The 20,787-nt window shown below is 45.4% G+C and overlaps 1 protein-coding gene across 1 annotated transcript in view; it reads right to left on the reverse strand.

Annotated features, from left to right (window-relative positions):
* Window positions 1–20,787, reverse strand: part of GALNT12 (polypeptide N-acetylgalactosaminyltransferase 12) — a 46,497-nt gene that overhangs the window by 5,376 nt on the left and 20,334 nt on the right. The window contains exons 3-8 of the mRNA XM_010847107.1: window positions 16,048–16,217; window positions 10,826–11,015; window positions 7,676–7,861; window positions 6,354–6,471; window positions 4,483–4,659; window positions 2,293–2,424 (exon numbers count right to left, since the gene is read on the reverse strand). Of these exons, the coding sequence (XP_010845409.1) occupies window positions 2,293–2,424; window positions 4,483–4,659; window positions 6,354–6,471; window positions 7,676–7,861; window positions 10,826–11,015; window positions 16,048–16,217 (973 nt within the window). The remainder of the gene's footprint in view (window positions 1–2,292; window positions 2,425–4,482; window positions 4,660–6,353; window positions 6,472–7,675; window positions 7,862–10,825; window positions 11,016–16,047; window positions 16,218–20,787) is intronic.

Genomic DNA, 20,787 nt, shown 5'->3' on the forward strand with positions numbered 1-20,787 from the left:
CTCACATATGCACCAAGTGTGTGCTCAGTCCTGTCTGACTCTTGTGACCCTAAGGACTGGGCCCACCAGTCTCCTCTGCCCATGGAATTTTACAGGCAAGAATACCGGAGTGGGTTGCCATTTCCTACTTCCCGACCCAGGGATCGAACTGCATTTCCTGGATCTCCTGCACTGGCAGGTGGTTTCTTTACCACTAAAACCACCTGGGAAGCCCTGTGTACCAAGGAGTCCCTGATATTACATTATCTTCAAAGGACACCCCAGTTAAGAGACCTGGCACTTCTCAGATCCGAAGTCCACCACTGTAGACTACAAGGACAGTATAAGAGAGACCCGATGGTTTGCACACAGGTCATACAACACATAAGTGGAGACACCTGAGTCTTGAATCCAGGACCTCAGAATCCAAGTCCCGTGCTCTCTCTCTCACTCAATATTCTCTAATCTAAGGTCATCTCTAAGGTACTTTTGGATCTAAATCCCTTTAATTATTCTAAAAGCAAAAAGCCCTGGAAGGTTCCATGCTTCCACTCCCTTCCAGGAGCCTCCAGAAAGAGACTCAGTTCAGTTCAGTCACTCAGTCGTGTCTGACACTTTGCGACCTCATGGACTGCAGCATGCCAGGCCTACCTGTCCATCACCAACTCCTGGAGTTTACTCAAACTCATGTCCATTGAGTCAGTGATGCCATCCAAACATCTCGTCCTCTGTCATCCCCTTCTCCTCCCACCTTCAATTTTTCCTAGCATCAAGTACCTTCCAAATCCCTTTCTGGAGAGTTTAAGGAACCTTCCCTGGTGGCTCAGTTGGTAAAGAATCACCTGCAATGCAGGAGACCCAGGTTCCATCCCTGAGTCAGGAAGATCCCCTGGAGAGGGAAATGGCAACCCACTCCGGTATTCTTGCCTGCAGAATCCCATGGACAGAGGGAAATGGCAACCCACTCCAGTATTCTTGCCTGTAGAATCCCATGGACAGAGGAGCCTAGTGGGCTACAGTCCATGATGTCGCAGAGTGGACACAATTGACTAACTAACACTTTCACTTTCAAAGAACCCTTCACTGGCTTCTTCTGAATCCCACTCTGGCCCTGGCCTTTGTCCACCTTTGTCTAGCTTCGTTCTGGGAATAAGACTCAGCCATATAGAAAGAAGGAATCCATAATCCACTGGCTCATAAAACAGAGACCTCTATGTTCTTGAGGTCCCTTAACTTTGTGAAGGAACCTGGGAACAGGATAGGTGAATAATCAGGGCATCTTAGGTTTAGAAGAACTCAAATGTTATGAAGCCAAGTTGGTACTCTTGACCACCAAAGGACCTCAACCTCAGATGAGTTCCCAGATTCAAAAGAATCTGGAAAGAAAGAAAAAAAAAAAAAACTAAAGAAGAAAAGGGAGAAACCCCTAATGATTAAAACTTAGATTAATTAAGCTAACTCTATCAAGTTGGTGATAGACTTAAAGAATGATTTTGAATAACTTTAGAGCATAGTGTGTTTGACTATACCTTCTTAGTGAAATATATTCTATAAATAAATAGAGCTGCAAAGGAATCTTTAACTTTATTCAGGGTCACACTGTCAATGGGAGGGTGGAGCAGAGGAAAGGGAAAGCAGAAGAGGCAACATCTTCTCGGTAAACACAGAATCTCAGGGACAGAATTCATTATATCACTCTCTCTCTCTCTGCATTTCTGCATGTTTGAACATTTTTATAATGAAAACTGAAAATACCCTGCTTTGCAATTATCAAAACTTGCAGAATGGAACACCAGCTCTTCTGATGAACACCACAGAGCAGAGGAGCCCTCCCTAAGTTGGTGGAGTTCCAAGCAAAAGCCAAAGGTGCTGGACACTTGAGTTGACCTCATCCCACCAATATTTCTTCTAGGTTTTCTGAAATAACAGAAGTGATTCCTCTTCCTTACTATGGCTTTTGTGGATCCCTGAGTCGGGAATTAGTAACTGGTCCAGTTATTGAGATTTGAAGTCATGTGATAAGGACTTAGTTAAAAAAAAGACTTGGAAACACCAACTGATCCTCAGTTTCCATCTGTAAAACAGGAGGCTGTACTCACCAACTGAGAGATGCTTCCAGTGCTGACGTTCTGGACCTGAGGCCCAGACACTCAAGGGGAGAAAGAAGGACACTGGATGAGAAGGGGGAGCGCTATGAGAGAAGTCAGCTGTCCCCGCAAAGGGGCGTTTCTTTTGCAGGGTTGGTCACTCAGGAGACCAGGTCACTCCTGGAGGGCAGAAGCACATTGCCCAGCACAGGCCCACCTCGCTCACCATCCCAAAGAAGCCAGGCCTGTCCTCGGGCACGTGCAGCTCTGGATACACGGTATTCAAGAACCATTTGAAGTCCTTACACCCAAGCCTTGCACGGAGCTGTCTCCTCTCTGTCACATCCCCAAAAGGCTCCTGAGAAAAGGACAAAACGGTGAGCCCCTGCAAGCCACAGTGCTTCCTACTAAAGCCTTTCATTCACCCAGTAAGCATTTATTGAGCACCTATTGTGTGCAGAGCCTGCACAGGACAGAGAAGATAAGAAACAGTCTCAGACATAGTGGCAGCACCCCAGCAGGAGATACTGTTGCTCAAACAACGACATCCCCAGGTGCTCTTGCTGCAGGGAGGTGTGGCCAGGTGCAGGAAGGAAGGACACAAAGCCCCTGCTGATGGGTCAGGAGCTGAATCCAGGGGCTGCACCGGCATCCCTGGCCCCCTGTGGTCACAGACCAGCGGCATGTGAGTAGCACACGTATGTCATAGTGTTCTGATAGTTTTACCACTGATACCTGGACACTCACTTCCAAACAAAGGTAAGTATTCTAGAGGCAATTATGAATGAAAACTTTCTTATGTGCCCAATCTATTCAAGTCTAAATATATTCTTCCAATAGTAACAGCAAAATGCTACAATGATAAATACTTGTTTTATGGACAAAACCAATGATTACGAATTTTTGAATAATCAAATAAAGCGAGCATCTATTTAGCACAGCAAATGTACCACCATGAGAGCAACGCTGAGTGCAGAGATAGGACTGTCCCTGTGTTATGCCGTTAAATGGTTAAAATTTGACAAGTTAAAATATTTAACAAAATGACAACAATAAGGAAAAAGTCTGAATAAAATTTCAGGTTTCTGCTTATTTTCCAGAAGTTCATTTTTCAATGAGAGTCATTGTGACCTCATCTTCAACCAAATATCCATTTCAACACTCTGCCACTGGGCATTCAGACAAAAGGTGCATGAGTGCCCCTCTTTCTAACATATTATTCTTTGGGAACCCTCAGAAAGAAGGATTGATCTGTGGGTTTTAGACTGGGTGACAGGGAAGAGCAGATATTTCTAACCCGCAGCCTTGGGCAAGACAGAGTAAAGCAGTGACCCTGTAGCCCAGAGGCAGAGAAAGGCCACAGTGGAGGTCAAGGTGAGTGTCCACAGGGCTCCGCAGAGCAGAGAGAGTGCCACTGGAGTAGACCCAGTTCTTCCCACATCTCCATGAGCCCTTGGGCAAGTTCCTTAAATCACTCTCTCTGAACTTCAGTTTTCTCATCTACAAAATGAAAATCTCCAAGTTACTCTGAAGGACTGCTGTAAAGATTCACAAGAAGAAATTTACAAGTGGCCGGGAAAGAGGCCTTGGAGCCAACTTTCTTGTCTTGTCACGTGGACCCTTAGTTATGTGAAGATAGGTCAGTGGGAGCCCTGTCCTGGTGTGTGTGGAGGGTGGCCTGTTAGTGGCAGTGGGGCTCTCTGATAAAATGTTATTTTTAACACTAAAATCAATACTTGTGGTGTCTTCACACTTTCATGGTCATTCTCAGACATGAGGGTCCCACAGCACGCGCGTGTTCCCAGCTGAGGTTACAGCTCAGCCCTCGTCCTGAAAGCAAGTGTCCTGTTTACTACTTAGCACCAGGGTTCTCAGACTGTTCTGTACTGTGGTGGTGACTTCACTGTTTAAAATGGCCCCCAAGAGTGGTTAGTGCTGTCCAGTGTTCCTAGTGCAAGAAGGCGGTGATGTGCTGGAGGGAGAAAAGAGGTGTGTCGGATTAGATTCACCTGGGTGTGAGCTCAGTGCAACAAATCAACAATATACGTTAAATAGATTATTTAAACAGAAGCACACATAAAACCAAGTTATGTATTGATCAGTTGATAAGAATGTCTACCTGCAAGAGGTCTGCAGTAACTTAATCCTGTATTTCCCCCGTGATCAATGGCTAAGTAGTCAGTCCCAAATTCAGTGATTGTGGTTTGGTGACTGTATGGAGCGTAATTATGGTAAGGAGTGAGAATCAACTGTCTGTTTTTTATTATAAGTGAAGGAATACAGTTTTCCTCTTGGGTTGTGAGCACCCGATTTCCTCTCTATTTCTGGAACCAGATCTACCACAGTAGGAGGCCAGAATCAGCTGCTTTTGTTTGGATGTGGCCAGAAGGAGTGTGGGTGTACAGGGGGGACTCACCAGGCGGGCCTGGGGATTGCGATGGTAGTAGAGCTCTTTAAATTCATCCATCCACACTTCAGCTGCGCGGACACTGTTGGCCAGGGCCTTGTTGCGGGAGTAGGGAGCTTGCCTGGGGAAAACGTGGCCAACGTGCGAACACGGGTGTATCTCCAGGGTCCCCCCGCACTGCCAGATCTGTGCACAGAGCGGGGAGGAGGCGGGGTGATAGGGTTGAGCAGGGAGTGAGCTGCTGGTCCACAATGCCTACAGTAAGGAGGCTGGGCACACAGAAGTCATGGTGAACACTGCCAAGACCTCACCCTCCATGAGGCAGGTGGCCACTTCCCCAGAATATTCAGGACCAGGATGCAGTCAAAGAGCAAGAAAGCAGCCGCAAAGACAAATAAGCCATCGGAACCCAGACCCCAAAATCCATGCACGAAGGCTCATGCACTTGACGCCTAGGAGCACCCACAGTGGACCTCACTGGGAACTCACTTACTTATTAGGTAAAGCACATGCTGATTACCTGGTCTCCTAGCCATAGAAGATAGGAAAGCAGCAAGTAAGAAGAGAGGTTTGGAAGGGGGAAAGGAAGAGCTTCTAGAGGCAGGCAGAGCAGCCTGACACCTAGGGAAGAGGCAGAAAGACTGTTAAAAGCACACCCCAAAACTCAGCACACAGCCATTTGGAGCCTTTTCACGGACATATGACCAAAGATAGCTGCTGCCACTGCTAAGTCACATCAGTTGTGTCCGACTCTGTGCGACTTCATAGACGACAGCCCACCAGGCTCCTCTGTCCCTGGGATTCTCCAGGCAAGAACACCAGAGTGGGTTGCCATTTCCTTTTCCAATGCATGAAAGTGAGAAGTGAAAGTGAAGTCGCTCAGTCGTGTCCAACTCTTTGTGACCCCATGGACTATAGCCTACCAGGCTCCTCTGTCCAGGCAAGAGTACTGGAGTGGGTTGCCATCTAGTGCTTATAATGGGGGGCAGGCGTGAGTCCTCAGTGGAGGGCCAAAGTCTTATTTATTAATTCTTTTAAAGCAGCAGACCATATAAGATATTCCTCAATTTGAAAATTTTCCATTTAAAAGCATAAACATCGACATACGGTTTTGATACTTAAAATGCAAGATTCAGTTAACTAGAAATCTACCAGAATGCTTAAAGCTTTCCCAAAGGGGCATCTATGTATCACACACAGCAGAATCAATGTATGGGCTTGTTACAAAATGCAGACACCCAGTCCCTACCGTAAGTCTATCAAATCTGACTTTCCAGAGACCATGCCTATGAATCTGCCTTTTTAACAAGTTTCCCTAACAAATCTTATATATGTCAAAGCTTGAAAGTCACTGTGCCCAATAAACGGAGAAGGAAATGGCAACCCACTCCAGTATTCTTGCTGGGAGAATCCCATGGACAGAGGAGCCTGGTGGGCTACAGTTCATGGGGTCGCAAAGAGTCGGACACAACTGAAGTGATTTAGCACGCATGTGCCAAATAAAGAGGCTACTTTATCAAGAAGCCAAGCAAATTAAGGCTCCAAAACATGGGCTCAGGAGGCGCCTGTGTTTAAGTGCTGAGTCTGTCACGCGCTCTTTGATCTTGGGCCAGTCACTTCCCCTTCCACCCGCCATCCCTCCCCTCAGTAAAGTAAAAGAACTAGGTGACTTCAAAGAACTTTAGCAGCCCCAAATCTATTAAATGTGTAATTTAAGAGTATTTATAGGATGTGTGTGGCATTGTATTCTTTCAGGATTATTGGATAAACTGCCAATATAGAGGAAAAGTCCACCAGGCTCTCCTACCAAAGCCATCATTCCCAGAGAGAGACAAAAAACAGGTTAAGAGCGAGTGGAAACAGAAGACTGGGGTACTTACCCGAAAGGAGAATTCGAGGTTTTCTCCACCCCAAACTTCCATTCCTATATCATAAGACCCCAGGTATTCAAAGTATTTCTTACTCACAGCAAACAGCCCACCAGCCATCGTTGGAGATCTAGAGGCATGTGAATCATAATTTGAGGTAAGCAGCAGAAAATCATCACAGTTGGTTTCTACCACAAACCTTGAGTCCATTCACTCACATAAGCACATCCCGAGTTCACACTCTCTGCCTAAGAGAGGCCAGCAGCTAAGATGGGCCAGCAGCTGGATGTTCCCCACAGCCCTTGCCCCATAGCCCCTGCCCTGCGGAAGCACATGGACATCTCACTAGGCAACACAGAACTCTGTGGGTGACTAAGGTCAACCTGGGACCCTGTGGAAATACAGAAGAAGCCATGAGATAGGGAGGGAGGCAGGCAGGGCTGAGTTTCTTGGAGGAGGCATGGTCTGCAGAACAAAGGGGAGTTAGCCCAGAAGAGGAATGATTGGTTCTCCGAGAAGACAGGAGCATGACCACAGGCCTAAGGGTGAGTGAAACCCCTGAACTTCTAGGAGCACAGACAACAGAGAGAGATGGGAAGTGAGAGGCTGAGTTCTGAGAGGCTGGCAGGAGCCAGGCTGGGTGGCACTGCTCAGGAAAATTCTTAAGGAAAAGAAACAAGACACAAAAGGATAAATATTGTGTGATTCTACTTATATGAGGTACATAACATAGGGAAATCCAGAGATGGTTAGTTAAAAGGGGTTGGGCGAGGGGAGGAAAGTGAGGTACTGCTTCATGGGTACAGAGTTTCCATACAGGACTTCCCAGGTGGTGCAGTGGTAAAGAACCCACCTGCCAAGCAGGAGACCCGGTTCAACCCCTGGGTTGGGAAGATTCCCCTACAGAAGGAAATGGCAACCCACTCCAGTATTCTTTCCTGGAAAATCCCATGGACAAAGTAGCCTGGCAGGCTATAGTCTAGGGGTCACAAAGCATCAGACATGAGTTAGCGACTAAACAACAACAACACTGGATGATGGAAAAGTTCTGGAAATATATAGAGGTGATGGTTGTACAATACTGTGAATGTGTGTGACGCTAGTGAATTGTGCATTTAAAAATGGTTAAAAGGGTAAATTTTATGTTATACATACTTACCAAAATTATTAAAATATAACAATATAAATCCACATATATAGCAAAGATTTTTTATCAAAAATAAACAAATACTCTGGAAAATGAAAAGAGAGGCAACGGCTAACCATCCCTCCCGAGAGCCTTCACTGACAAGTTGGCCAGATGCGGTAAGGCACTCAAAGAAGTAGCCCCCGACCTGATGACATCGATGGGGGACCGCATGCGGATCCTCTCCTTTTCGGGAACCGTGTGCCACGTGAACACCAGCCGCCAGTCAAAACCGCCGATCTGGGGCTCCCCAGCATTCCCCAGGTACTCGAAGGTGTTCCAGTCAATGACATCAATCACAGGGCACACCACCGCCGACTCCTTTTCATGGATCCTGGAAACAATCAGAACACCCTGACATTCTACCATGTACGGGCAGGAGGAGGACCACCAGGAAGCCTGAGAATCGAGTCTCCTCAGCCTTCCACTAAAAGGAGGAACGCCTGTGTGGAAAGGCCTGCTTCTTTTATTCCAGGTGTCTGCAGCCAGGTCAGCCCCGGCAGGTGAACATCATGGGGGTGCTGGGTGGAGGAGGGGCAGGTACAAGGATTCTAGCCCTGGTATGTAAAGTTCCATAGCTTCAATAGTCTGATTCCATCTAAAGATATTCTGATTAAACTTGAATCCTTCTATGAAACTCACAATGTCAAAATCCAAGCTAACTTTTAAAGCAGAAAGCAGACTTTCAGTTTCTCAAGACTGTAAGCGATTTCTTCCTGTAATCACAATGAAACGTCTTAAAGTCAAGAAATAATTATTTTCTTATGAACAGAGATGCACCCAGACTAAAGGGTCTGCTTTGGAACTAGCAAATAAATTTTAATCCTGCCCCTTATTTGCTGTGTGACATTAGTGTTGTCATCTAACCACTCAGAGCCTGATGCCTCTGAAACAATAATACATACTTGGAGGGTTAATGTGGACTCCCCAACAGAATGTTTGTAAGAGACTGGCAGAGAACCTGGAACTACAGCTATACTTTTCTTTTAATCTTCTTTATGATTAAATGTTACATATAGTGGAAAATGTGATAATTTCTTGTTGCAGCCATCAGCCTGTGCACAGGCTTCAGTGATTCTCTCCACAATCATTCTTACAAGCCCAACCATCTTTCAGCAGGCTTCCAGACTGTGTTTCTTTGCATCTGACAGCACACCAGGAAGCATGAACTGAGACTGGACCATATGTGAACATTAGATTTCTCTGGATTATATTCTGGGGGCAGTTCTCTAGAATCTGCCTATAAACCCAAAAACCATAAACTTGTGACTTGCATCCAGCAGGTTGGAACCAGGGGTAGCCTAATTTCTACAAGAAAGGGAAAACTGGAGGGAGCCAGTACTGGAGTAAAGGATTCTAAATCACAGTTAGAGAATGTGCTGGCCCAGTTGCAGCGGTTACTGGGTAGAGCTTCCTGGCATCTTGGGAGCCAGGGACCAGGGATACCAAACATCCCACAGTCCAGTCCTACACAGCAAAGAATGGTTCTGCCCCAGATATCAACAGCAGCTCATAATGCCAAGAGCACAACCTCGTTAATGTGACAACCAAGAACATCTTCCACTTTCAAAAGCCCCTAAAGGGAAGGGGTTACTGTGCCTGGCTGAGACCACACCTGAGGGACAGTCTACAGTCCAGTGTCTCAACTCTGAGGCATACCCAATTCCCCAGGGAGCTTTTGAAACATCCAGAAGGCCAGGAACCACCCCAGAAATTCAGATCCAAATAGTCTGCTACAGGACCAGGACTTTTTAAAGTTCCCCAGCTATTTCTAATGGGTAACCAGGGGAGAATCCCTCTGACTCCAGGTATGGAATAAGGATGTGATTATGTGGAATGCCACCTCACTCTCTCCAAAGGGTGGACTGGAGTGGATTGGAATTCCAGATGGCATTTATGCATCAGCTGAAGGGGAAAAGCGTGCACCCCCACCTATGATTTTAGATAGGACTAGAGGTGGCCCTCTGTAGGCAAAGTGCAGGCAGGAGGGAAGGGTGAACCCATTAGGCCAGATTGCAGAGGGAGCACCCAGCTGTCACTATGTTTTAAGTGATCTCAAGACTCTAGCACTAGCCTGAGGAACCCTGAGTCCTTGCTGCTGCTGAAACCCATTAGAGCTGAGGGAGGAGAATGAGGCATCAAAGGTCCAGGATGGCAGAAGTGTCAGAGCAGAGCCTGGTCTCATGCAGGAAGGAAGGCGAGGGGGTCCTCAGCTCTTCCAGATAGACCTTGGCAACCAAGCACTGGGGGCCAGGGGAAAGTAGTTTCCCAAATGCACAAACTCTGATCTTCCAGCCCTCTACCCACTACCCACAGTGGGGACCAAGCAGAGAACCTGCCCCTCCTTAGACATTCCTCTCGCACCTGGAGGAGCTCAGGGCTTGCCAGCCCAGCTCCTGATGCAGAATCAGTAGGATAAGGAGGGAAACAGGGAAGAGAAGAGAACAAAAGTCAGCCAAGCGTGAGCCATAAGAGGCTGTGGGACAGCAGGAGAAATGGCGTTGAAGACGTGGCTGTATTTATGCTTCCGTGACTCCATAAAATTAGATATTAAAAATAATATTTTATGACTATGGTGGTGGTGGTGGTTTAGTCGCCAAGTCATGTCCGACTCTTGCGACCCCATGGACTATAGCCTGTCAAGTTCCTCTGTCCATGGGGTTCTCCAGGCAAGGATACTGGAGTGGGTTGCCATTTCCTTCTCCAGGGGATCTTCCCAACCCAGGAATCGAACCCAGGTCTCCTGCATTGCAGGTAGATTCTTTACCAACTGAGCTACAAGGGAAGCCCATATTTTATGACTATATTATAGGCATAAAAACGACCCAGGCTATATTCATTATTGTGATATTCACTTTCCATTCTGATTGTAAAAGAAATTATCACAATTTTTTGGGGGGTCCCTTAAAGTTTCACAGGTGGGCCCTAGGCATTGTTGGTACTGGGTGTAATGGTTACTGGCTTGAAGGAAATACATCAAAACATATTCTCTAGGAGTACAATTCTACGTGACTATTTTTTTCTTGGTTGATCATACTAAGGTTTCTACAATAAATGTGTAAAATAAACAGTAATAAAAGCAAACACTCATCTGGGGCCTCCTGTCTACTGGCATGTTCTAAGTGCTGGCTATATATTAACTAACTTAACCGCCTCCACAGCCCCAGGACATCCCCTCCACGTGGGAGGACATATCCCCTCCACGCCAGGGGCAGAGGCTCTGGCCGAGGAGCCGCTGAGCCCAGCACCCCTACCTCCCACGCCAGTTTGTCGGGGACCCCGCCACCCACAGACGCACCTCTGCAGCAGTGGCTCCAGCCACCCCTCATGGCACTCGCAGTGGCAGTCCAGAAAGGTCAGCACGTCGCCCTTGGCCACGGAGGCCCCTAGCAGCCGTGCTCGCACCAGGCCCTCCCTCTTGTTGGCGCGGATCAGGCGGACCTTGGGCAACCCCGCCAGCTCGGTGGCCAGGCGCTCCTTCAGGTGTTCTGCAGAGGAAGCAGGACAACGAGGGTCACCTCCACACATCCCCAGTCGCGTCCTCCCAGGGCCTCCCTGTCCCCAAAAGAAGACTAAATAGACACGAGCCTCCTTTGTTCTGCACCAGGGATATCCTCACTGTGCTGGGAATCAAGCCTGGAAGCCCCCGGAAGGCTGGGAGGCAGTGGAGGATTCTAGAACCACTGAAGAAGGGTTCCGCTCAAAACACAGGTAGGTAGATCTATACTCTTGCAAGGGGTGAATGTGGCATGTGGATCTATCTCAATAAAGCTATCCTCCCCACCAAAAGTACCCTGACTTGTAAACATTTAAATAAAAGCACAAGAACCATCCATTCACAATTTTTCCAAAAAATTCTTATATGAATGTTAATTTATGTTAATATATAATACATCATAAAATTTTAATTTACATGGAACTATGTCAACACAGATTTTATTTATAATTACATTAATCCAAATTTTCTCAGAAGCACAATTCAGTTGACACAGTAATAATAATAATGGTGGCCAACATTACAAGGCTTAGTGTGCTAATTACTACTCTCTGAGTGATTCACATAACTCATCCTATGAAGTAAGTACTACTGTGTGTGTGTGTGTGTTCAGTCACTCAGTCATATCCCACACTTTGTGACCCTAAGGACTATAGCCTGCCAGGCTCCTCTGTCCATTGGATTTTCCAGGCAAGAATGCTGGAGTGGATTGCCATTTCCTCCTCTAGGGGATCTTCCTGACCCAGGGATCCAACCTGAGTCTCCTGTGTCTCCTGCACTGCAGGCGGATTCTTTACCACTGAGCCACCTGGGAAGCCCCTACTACTACAGTACTACTACTGTACCCATTTTATGGATGAGAACATTGAGGCTAGAGAGGCTAAGTGATGAGCTGAGGTCCCAGACAAGAGAGCAGAGGAGCTGTGATTTGAACCCAAGGACTCAGGCTCGAGTCCACAGCCTTAACACTGCCTCCAGAGCTTTCTCCTACAGTCTCTCATCCTTATTAAACAAATCCAAAACTTGTCAGGAGGACATGCTTACCCCATTTTGCAGAAGAGGAAATGAGTTCTTATGAGCTGAAAGGACGGGCACACAGCTAGAACTGGCCCCAGGACTCCTGACTCCACACACAGGCCCTAGAACTAAAGGCCCCAATTCACATCCCTCAGTGGGTCAGGTGGGAACCATTCAGCAAAATAAAAAGGACAGCATCTCCCCACATTGGTTAATACATGGGTTTTGTCTCAAAGTCATCCTCAGTCATCAGTGAAGGGGAAAAGTTTGTAAAATGTCCTAAGTTGCTTTGTTGTTGGTGAAATGTTTCTCTAAATATTCTTGATACTCAAACAAAAAACAAAAACAAACATTCATTGATTGATTTTTCAACCCTAAATATAATTGCGTACAAGCGGATAGCAGGAATAAGGGAGGAAACTTCCCAAGCAAAGCTAATTAGTAGCAGGGCCCAGTGACCACACAGGAAAATGCTGGTGCAGCTCTCCACTACTCATTATGGGTTTGGTCGGCATCAACCTTCTGTCTGCCAGAACTGTCTTATCCCATCCTGGAAGGTGCTGACAACTCTCATCGGCTCAGGCTGACACTGCAGGAAGGGTGTGAGGAGGGTGCAGGAAGTGTGGGAGGAGAGCGCAGGGCGGGACTTCTTCCTCCAGTACAGGCTGAGGGGAGAATCCTGGTTTATACGTCACCACCATGGGGACGGAGAACCTTGGCCCCACAGAACCTTGCATTTACAGGAGAACTGAATTGTACTGAAGGGGTTCATACCATATTCCTGCCTGTTGAGCAGTGGCTTCATCCCATAAAAAGAAATAATCTGATGTCTACTTCTGAATGAATACATTTCTGAAAGTTTCAGGCACTTTACAGTTTTTAAAATATTTCCTAAAAACAGAAGTTATCATTGAACAAGTGCCAGCAATGTGCCAGGTCCTAACAAGCTACCACCTCATTTAATCCTCACAATGACCCTGCAAGGTAAGAACTACTATTATACCATTTTATAGGACAGGGAGCCAAGGTTGAAACTGGTTAAGCTCTATGCTCAAGGCTATACAGCTGTAAAGTGTTGGAGCTGGGATTCTAGGCTATGCGGTGTGACCCAGAACCAGGGTCTATATAGACATATTTAAAACAACCCTGGGAGGAAAGAAAATAGAGACACATGCCTACTATATGCTGGCTGCTACATGAGGTTCTGTGCTACACGTGATCTCATTCATTCCTCACCACAAATCTCTGATTTAAATGTGCTATGCTAAGTCACTTCAGTTGTGTCCAACTCTTTGCAACTCTGTGGACTGTAGCCCACCAGGCTCCTCTGTCAATGAGATTCTCCAGGCAAGAATACTGGAGTGGGTTGCCATGCCCTACTCCAGAGAATCTTCTGGACCTAGGAATCGAACCTAAGTCTCTTATGTCTCCTGTACTGGCAGGCGGGTTCTTTACCACTAGTGCCATCTGGGAAGCCCTGATTTAAGTGTAGATAAACTCATTTACAGATGAGAAACCAAGAATCAGAAGACAAGTGACTTGTCCAAGGTGTCGTGACAGGTTATGGTAAAGCTCACCTACAGCCGCAGACCCCGTACCTCAGTGCCTTGTAGACTACAGTAAACCTTGGCCTCCAGCCTGGCTTGCGTGCTGCCAGGGGGAACGCCAGCTGTTCCCTGACTCACTCTCCCCATAGAGATGATGTTTCCAGTCTCCCTCACAAGCAGCTGTTGCCAAGTGACCCTGTTCTACTCAATGGGATGTAAGGGTGACTTCCAAGTGGACTCCCAGTCCCCTGGAAACCCTTCCACTGACAGGAGTAAACAGGAGGTGAAGAACCAGCCTGCCATGCCATCCTTGAGAAAGGGGAAACTCAGGACAGCAGGAGCCGGGCCCTAACACCATGGAGCTGCCACACTTGCCTTAGTCTATTATCCCAGATTTGCAACAGGAGAGAGAAATCAACTTTTATCTCATGTAAATCACTGTTATTTTGTGTTTCTGTGAGAGCAGCACACCTACCAGTCAGGACAGATACACAGGCTCTGAGGTCAGACAGACCAGCCTCAGGGCCTGAAGCGGCAGATAAGCAGCGGCTCTACCTTAAGGGGGTGCCCAGAGGTTGGTGACTGGGTCGGAAACAGGCTCAGCACCACACCCGCAGCTCTCCCTGTGGTAAGGCCCTGACATTTCCCCTCACTTAAGCTTATCTGACTACTGCTTAACTGATACCACTAACCCCAGCCGGGCAAGGCCACAGCAGCCCCTACACCTATCCTCCATTTATCCTCACCCCCCATCCCTGCTCCCCAACCCCCAGCATCAGTCAGCCTGTCTCAACAGGGCAGCACAGAGTCTCCCCAAGACCTAGCAACCTTACAGCTCTCCCAACAGCCCTCAGGCAGCTCCCTGCAGGCTCCTATTTAAGCTAAATTCCTTCTATTGTCCTCCGAAGCCCCACCTGACCTGGCCCCATCCACCCCACAATCCCAGCCCCCAGGTCACCCTCCACTGGCTGGTGGTCTGACCCTGAGAATGGCTGCTTGTTTTAGCTTCTGCACCTGCTGCTCCCAGCCCGGCCCCCCTGCCCAGACCTTCACTGGGCTGCCTCCTTATTCATACTGTTGTGGTTATTCAGTTGTGTTCGACTCTTTGCAACCCCATGAACTGCAGCACACCAGGCTTCCCTGTCCTTCACTGTCCCTGGAGTTTGCAGCTTTTGGCTTTAAAGAGGCCTCCCTGATTTCCATCAGATAGAGTAGTCCTGGTCCCCACGCTCTAGGCGTTCTCCTATTCCCATTATTCTTTCAGGGCACTTTCTACTCATGCTGTAGTATAGTATCATGTTCTATTATGGTATGCTGTATATTGTATTATGTGATGTACGTGTGATATATATATATATATAGTGTTGTATTATGTGATGCATGTGTTATGTTCTTCATGTGTTTACTGACCATCTCAACCCACAGCTCTGGAATGTGAGTTTTATGAGGGCAGGGATTTATCTTGTGTCCCATGGAATCCCCAGCACCCAGCAAACGCTCAAAAAAAAGCTTCCTGAATAATAAAGGGCCAGCCTCGGACTGCATGTGAATTGCTGGATCCCAGGTCACTGGTCAGGCCTGCAGGAACACCGACCATCCTTTCAATGGAATGTCTTGCCCTGGCTTCAGTTCTTCTGTCTGGACTGCCCCTTTTCTATTTCACCTCAAAGTCAGTATCTTCAAGGCCAAAGCCCTGTGGTTTTTCCAGTTCAAGGAGGGCACCACCACTTACCCGGAGACCCAGGCCAGAAGCCCGAGTGTCCACCTCACAGCTTAGCCAGTCTCCAGGCCTGTAGATGTTGCCTCCTGAGTATCCTCCTCCCACCTGCCTGCCCTCCCCATCCCTCCAACCTGGTCACCTCCATGGCCCCCTCATCTCCCTGCAGAGCTTCCCAGTACCCCATTCTCCACACTCCAGTCCAGAGGGTTTCCCCAAAGAGCAGACAGGTCTCTTGCTTGAAATTCTGCCTTGGTCTCTCCCTCAGGACAAAGCCCCAACTCCTCAGGCTTGCGTATAAGTCCTGCACCCTCTTCCTGTTCCTGCCTGCAGCAGCCAGCTCTCTGTCCTTCCTGAACTACTTGCAGATCCTACACAGTCCACACAGCACTGCAACTCTAAGGCTTTCCATATCCTGTGGCCTCCACTTGAAACGCCCTCCCTCCTCATTTGCAGTCCACAAACTGCCCAGCCTTCAAGACTATGGTCAACCACCTGCTCCTGAGCACCCAGGTGGGTGAGTGCTCCCTCTCTGCCTCCTATAGCACTGAGTGGTAGAGCACTCTGCCATCATGTCTGCATCCCCCTACCCAGCTCTGAGCTCCCTGAGGGCAGGGGCCAGGCACAGGGAGACACAGGAAGCCCATCTTCCCTGGCCTGTTCTATGCACCCATGTCACACCCGCCTCGCAGGCACAGTCACCAAAGGGCAGGCTCCTCCAAGGGCCCAAGTCAGGGGCTCACCTCGATCACTGTAGTCATCTACAAGGATAACTTCTTCTAGCAGGGTGTCTGGGGATGTCTCGAGGACACTGTAAACCGTCCGAAGGAGAGTTGACCAGGCTTCATTATAAAACGCTATGACGACAGATGTTGTGGGCAATTCATCGTAATTATATTTCTTCTCTTTGCACCTGTAAATACAACACAATTTCAGGAATTAAGACCCTACTGGTGACTTGTATACCAGGCCCAGGCTGGTGCTGGGTTTGGAGTGAATGGAACACAGGTCATGGTCTCAGGGCCTCCCTCTGGGGAATGGTAAATAACCTGCTGGGATCTTCCAGTCACCCATGATCCAGTAGGAATCCCAGCAGATTCTTTAAAAGGTTCTAAAATGATACCTAATGAGCTTGACCTGCAGGATGCTGTTTCTAAACTTTAAAGTGATTTTCAGATTTATGCAACATTCAAACTCAGCAGACTCAGAAAGGAGAGGGTACTGTCAATTCTCCCCGCCTAACACCTACCTCTCCCATCTGTCCACGCCTTTCCAACCCCACTGCTGGACCTCTGCTCAGACTGCATCCTTTATTTCTTTTTTTTAAAGGCCTTTTTGATGTGGACCATTTTTAAAGTCTTTGTTGAATATGTTCACCCTTTCTTTAAATTGAATAAATTTCATTTGGAAAACCTCACTGTCATTATTTCCACCATTTCTCTTTGGATCTGTGCACATGTGGAACTAAATGTTAGCTTTTCTTTGTTTTAAAGATTTAAAAAGTCTTTAGGTTTCAGAAAAATACATTTTTTTCATGTAGTACAAGCAATTAGTTCTTTCTGATGCTTCTAGTGGGCTATGGCAGCTTTTCTATGCAACCTGTCTACTACTCAGAGGTATGCTAAATCCAGACATAATTAAGCACTAGCTGTGTATTAAATCATTTCATGGCCTCCATAGTCTCAGAAGGTAGGTACTATTACCAGAGAAACACAAATATCACTTATATGTGGAATCTAAAATATGACACAAATGAACATATTTACAAAACACAAACAGACTCACAGACAGAGAAAACAAACTTACGGCTACCCCACGGGAAAGCAGGAGAGGGAGGAATAAATTCGGAGTTTGGCATTAGCAAATACAAACTACTATAAACAAAGGAGATTAACAACAAGGTCTTACTATATAGCACAGGGAACTGTATTCAATATCCTGTAATAAACCAAAATGGAAAAGAATAACTAAATCATTTTGATGTATACTAGAAATTAATGCAACACTGTAAATCAACTATATTTCAATTAAAAAAAAAAGATAAAACATCCTTTAAATGCATTCTCCTTCATGAATTTCAATATATCCTCCTGAACATCTCTAAATTTGCATCCAGGAAAAACATTTCCCTCTTTTTCTGGGCAATAAAAAGCTGTGTATTGTTCAATTAGACAAAGGCAGACATGTATCACTCAGGGTTCTACTTCTGGAAAGACAAAGAGAGTTCAGAACCAAATTTACTACGAAATCATAGTAAGCCTTCTTTGCCTTAACTTTCTGGTATAATCCATATGCTTTGTGAAGGCAGGGGCAGAGTTGTGTTTTACTCTGTATTTTCTGCATGCTTTGCACTGTATCTAGTAATAATAGTAATATTTATTGAGTGTTTACTGTATGATAGGCAGTGTGCTAAACATTCCACAAGCATTATTCCTTATAATCTTCTTTATAATCTTCATAAAAACCCTTCTGGATGAGGATACCATAATCTCCACCAGTACAATATATGTCTATGTATTTTATGGTTATGAGTAAATGGGTGTGGCAAACACCTCCTGATCCTTTATGTTTATATTTAGGTTATCACATAAACATCTTTAAAACAATGAAAATTTACCTCCTTTGGAGAACAGGCCAAGAAGGTCACAGTGGACACAGGTGTGTTTTATTGGCCCAGAATGCTTTCTCCTTTCTTCACCTTACTGTACTTTGATTTCCCTTTCAGGAACCATGCCTCCTGGACTCTCAAGCTGTATGTTTTGTGCAGGGCTGGACATATACACACATATGGATACATACACAAATATACACATCCCTCTTTGGGAAGGTTACATGTCCCAGGTCCGGCCAATCAACATTTTCCTGATGACATAAGTTGAGTCCCTATATCCAGGGCCCAGAATAATCTGAATCCAGTTCAAATCCTAGATCTTTCTGTCATAGAAGTCAATATATTTTCTTTTATGTTTAAGTCAGTCTGAACTGACTTAGTCAGTCTAATCAAAAGAACCCTATGTAAAAGAGAAAGTTTTTTTTTTTTTTAAGTGAATATAGGACTTCCATGAGCTTTCCTGGTAGCTCAGATGATAAAGAATCTGCCTGCAATGCGTGAGATGTGGGTTTGAATCCTGGGTTGGGAAGATTCTCCTGGAGAAGGGAACGGCAACCCACTCCGGTATTCTTGCCTGGAGAATCCTCATGGACAGAGGAGCCTGACAGGCTACAGTCCATGGGGTTGCAAAGAGTCAGACATGACTGAGTGACTTTCACTTTCATTCTTTCACTTTCTTTAGGACTTCCACTCATGGCAGTATCAAAGATTAGGCTTTTCTGGTGGCTCTGCCCAGATTTGATCACTGGGTCAAGAAAATCCCCTGGAGAAGGAAATGGCTACTCACTCCAGTTTTCCTGACTAGAGAATTCCATGAACAGAGGAGCCTGGTAGATACAGTCCATGGGGTCGAAAAACAGTCAGACACGACTGAGCGACTAACACTTTCACACGTAGTAAAGGACACTCAAAAAATTCTTGATAAAATACTTTTAAAAAACTTTTAAATGTATGGATCAGCTTACAGAAAACAAAAGAAGTCCTCAGAGTCCAGGAACAACAAGAAAATATATATACCTGGATATTAGAAGTAGCAGACACAGAGCATGAATAAGTACGCTTCTTATGATTAAATAAATAAGAGAACCTCAAACGAAGGACAAAGAAACAAAAATGACAGGAAAATTTAACTCAGTATAGATAGACATCTCACAGTGATGGAGCAAGCCAGGGGACAGTGGAATACTATCTTCAAATGCCAAACTATCAACATGGAATTAAATACCCAACCTATTTTTCAAGAACAAGAACAAAAAAAGAAAACATTTTCAGATAAGTAAAACTGAATGTTTAAAACAATAACTTTGCTTACAGCAAGAAATACATGATATATTTCAGGAAGAAGAAAAGAATTCCAGAAAGATCTCCAAGATACAAAGACCACCATTCAGGAAAGAATGATGAGAAGAAAAAATAAACTTGTGGATAAATGTAAACAAATATTGCATTTAAAAAAATGTTTAATGTGTTGATTTAAAAAGCAAGACAGAATTAAAATACTGGAATAAAATGACATACAAACTGGGAAAGAAAGTGATCAATGTTAAAGCATTCCAAGATCCATTGATTAATTTAGACCTTTTTGAGTTGAATATATAAATATATACTTTCTTTTTGTTGTTGTTTTTTCAATTTTTAATTTTTTAAAATTTTAATTGAAGGCTAATTACTTTACAGTATTATGGTGGTTTTGTCATACATTCACATGAATCAGCCATGGTTGTACATGTATTCCCCATCCTGACCCTCCCTTCCACCTCCCTCCCTATCCCATCTCTCAGGGTCATCCCAGTGCACCAGCCCTGAGCACCCTGCCTCATGCATCGAACCTGGACTGGTGATCTATTTCCCATATACACATGTTTCAATGCTATTCTCTCAAATCATCCCACCCTCGCCTTCTCCCACAGAGTCCAACAGTCTGTTTTTTTATATCTGTGTCTCTTTTACTGTCTTGCATATAGAGTCATCGTTACCATCTTTCTCAATTCCATATATATGCATTAAATATACTGTATTGGTGTTTTTCTTTCTGACTTACTTCACTCTGTATAATAGGCTCCAGTTTCATTCACCTCATTAGAACTGATTCAAATGCATTCTTTTTAACAGCTGAATAATACTCCATTGTGTATATGTACCACAGCTTTCTTATCCATTCGTCTGCCGATGGACATCTAGGTTGCTTCCATGTCCTGGCTATTGTAAACAGTGCTGCGATGAACACTGGGGTATTTACATCTCTTTCAATTCTGGCTTCCTTGATGTGTATGCCCAGCAGTGGGATTGCTGGGTCATATGGCAGTTCTATTTCCAGCTTTTTAAGGAATTTCCACACTGTTCTCCATAGCCGCTGTACTAGTTTGCATTCCCACCAACAGTGTAAGAGAGTTCCTTTTTCTCTGCACTCTCTTCAGCATTTATTGTTTGTAGACTTTTTGATAGCAGCCATTCTGACTGGCATGAGATGGTACCTCATGGTGGTTTTGATTTGCATTTCTCTGATAATAAGTGATGTTGAGTATCTTTTCATGTGTTAGCCATCTGTATGTCTTCTTTGGAGAAATGTCTATTTAGTTTTTTGGCCCATTTTTTGATTGGGTCGCTTATTTTTCTGGAATTGAGCTGCAGGAGCTGCTTGTATATTTTTGAGATTAATTCTTTGCCAGTTGTTTCGTTTGCTATTATTTTCTCCCATTCTGAAGGCTGTCTTTTCACCTTGCTTATAGTTTCCTTCATTGTGCAAAAGCTTTTAAGTTTAATTAGGTCCCATTTGTTTATTTTTGCTTTTATTTCCATTACTCTGGGAGGTGAGTCATAGAGGATCCTGCTGTGATTTATGTCAGAGAGTGTTTTGCCTATGTTTTCCTCT

This window comes from Bison bison, unplaced genomic scaffold (assembly GCF_000754665.1).
Source record: "Bison bison bison isolate TAMUID 2011002044 unplaced genomic scaffold, Bison_UMD1.0 scf7180017864243, whole genome shotgun sequence".
In the NCBI taxonomy this organism is placed as follows: domain Eukaryota; kingdom Metazoa; phylum Chordata; class Mammalia; order Artiodactyla; family Bovidae; genus Bison; species Bison bison.